Source organism: Arachis duranensis, chromosome 4, assembly GCF_000817695.3.
Source record: "Arachis duranensis cultivar V14167 chromosome 4, aradu.V14167.gnm2.J7QH, whole genome shotgun sequence".
Taxonomy (NCBI): domain Eukaryota; kingdom Viridiplantae; phylum Streptophyta; class Magnoliopsida; order Fabales; family Fabaceae; genus Arachis; species Arachis duranensis.
Window position 1 is genome coordinate 20,956,807 of NC_029775.3, and position 2,385 is coordinate 20,959,191.

Consider the following 2,385-nt stretch of genomic DNA (forward strand, 5'->3'; position numbering starts at 1 on the left):
AAATTATAAAAGTCTAATTTATTTTTATTTTTTATGCAAAAATTTTAAAAAAAAAATATATAGTTATAAAAAATATAATTATAAAAAATTAACAAGAATAACAAAAAAAATATATGTCTCTTGTTAGTAATTTTTTGTTCTTTCTATCAGAATGAACACAAAATACACTAATGCAGTATTTAGATACAATATCTTTCTCTATATTTTTATCTATTAAATACGATTTTATATTTCTGTGTCTCTGTTTCGGTATTTTACACCGATAATAAACGCAGCCTTAAATACTCAATCTAAGGAAGGAGGTATTTGGGCCTCTTCGCTATTAATCCCATGTAGGAACAAATTCTTTCGTATGTCTATGATATTTTTTTTTATTTGAATATATAATTACATAAACATTCTCGCTTGTCTCTAGGTAGTTTTAAATGTTTCTATCATGAAACACAGAAACAGTGAAGTGAAATGGAGTAAGGATGGAGAATAGAGTGTAGAAAAGCAGAAAGTGGGATAACGGAAATGATACACAAATAATGGAGAATAGGATTTAGGGTTTATTGTAAAAATAGAGAATAGGATTTAGGGTTTATCCTAAAAAAAATTTTAGAACTTGGTAATATATATTTTTTTTAAGAATTTTCATCATCAAATTTGTCAAATATTCCACATGTCGTATTAAGCTACATACCGTAATAGTCTTATTAAACAAAATTTGGACATTATTACGGGTCAAATAGACATTAAAGTTGCTTTTCGCCATTAATGTATGCTCTTTTCCTAAATCTTATAATAACACAGGTGTTTTTTTTTTAGTGTCCTCAAATTTTCTCGGATCAGTATCAAAAATTAAATTAAATTAAATTAAAGGAAGAGAAGTCCTTTTGGATTAATTTTTGTTAGACTTAATTAAGTTATTTAGATGAAAATTCTTGGTCTCCTGAAAATTGAGAAATTCTTTGGGTTTGAATGTGTATGATAATGAGTCCGAATACAGAGACATATATATCCCAATGCAAAGACTAACATCATATCACAAAGGAGTAAAAAGGAGAATATGAGCATGCTAGCTTTATTCACTCATTTTGAAGCGCATAAACAAAAAGGAAGTGAGTGGATTATCAAGTAAGCAATATTATCGCCATGTCTTGACCCACCAAAGCAATTTCTCCATCTCATCAAAATGGGCACTGAATTATGTACAATATATGTTCATTGAGAATGTTTGGGAACCAATATTATATAGCCAACATTGCAGTCAATATTTAACATAAAAGAAATAACTATTTAAAATTTTGAAAATCAAAAACATCCGACGCTCAATTAGAAGAATTATCTGAAATTTAAACTCAATAAAAATTCATTTTTAGTAGATTTCATATTGAGTTTATTTACTAACATGCTATAGTACTAGTTAAAATTGGTTGCTATAATGTTAGTTACGTTCCTCAACATTATTCATGTTCATTATATTGTTCACCAACACACGCTATATATACCATAAACTTTTGACATGAGTTCTATAATTCCAATACTCCTCCATGGCTAAACTTGAGTCTAATCACACTCCCCCACCCACAATGAGCCCTACCATAAGCAAACCATGTTACCCTCCACAATCTCCCAACAACAATTCAGGTGGCTTCAACTTAATGGTTATTTTGGCGGCAATTGTATGCGCCTTCCTTTGCGCGCTAGGCCTCAACACCATGCTACAATGCACGCTACAATGCGCGAGTCGCGTCCTCACGGAGCCTTTACAATGGATTGCTTCCAGAGGGATCAACTCAGGGCTCAAGAAGAAAGAAATGGTAGCTTTGCCAACTTCAATTTATAATAGTAACAGCCATAATAACAATAGTAATAGTAGCAGTAGTAATTCAGGGTCATCACCATCTTCAGGTTCTGCTAGTTGTGCAATTTGCCTAGCTGATTTCTCTGATGGAGACAAGATAAGGTTTCTTCCAAAGTGTAATCATCGTTTTCATGTGGCTTGCATTGATAAGTGGCTTCTTTCCCATTCCTCTTGCCCAACATGTAGGAACTTCCTCAAGTCCAATGATTCATCACACCCTTTTCATATTCTCATAGCTTAAGTCTAATTAGTGTGATTAATTATTAGTATACTTATGTACGCTTGTATGGTTTTATTGTGGAACTTTTCTTTATTTGGCTGGACCATTTAGAAAGCCTATTTTACATATATGATATGCTGCTAAATTCCTAAAGTAGTTTTTTCGATTTAGGATTTTTATTATTTTAGTTTTTGAAATTTAAAATTTATTATATTGGTCTACGAGATCTAATTTTGGACATCATATTAACTCAGAATTACCACGTTGGACACAGACTAAGGCCCAGTTTGGATAACCAACTTAATTAAGCTCCTTT

The 2,385-nt window shown here is 31.3% G+C and overlaps 1 protein-coding gene across 1 annotated transcript; it reads left to right on the forward strand.

The window, feature by feature from the left end:
• The first annotated feature begins 1,535 nt into the window (after window positions 1-1,535).
• LOC107483723 (RING-H2 finger protein ATL74-like) lies at window positions 1,536-2,090 on the forward strand. The gene is made up of 2 exons (XM_052260477.1): window positions 1,536-1,833; window positions 1,879-2,090. The coding sequence occupies exons 1-2, from the start codon at window positions 1,536-1,538 to the stop codon at window positions 2,088-2,090; spliced, it is 510 nt and encodes a 169-aa protein (XP_052116437.1).
• The last annotated feature ends 295 nt before the right edge of the window (window positions 2,091-2,385 follow it).

Coding starts and splice junctions, on each gene's coding strand:
- LOC107483723 (XM_052260477.1), top strand. CDS start 1,536: ATGGCTAAACTTGAGTCTAATCACACTCCCCCACCCACAATGAGCCCT. Junction 1,834..1,878: donor GCCAACTTCAATTTATAATA/GTAACAGCCATA, acceptor GTAGTAATTCAG/GGTCATCACCATCTTCAGGT.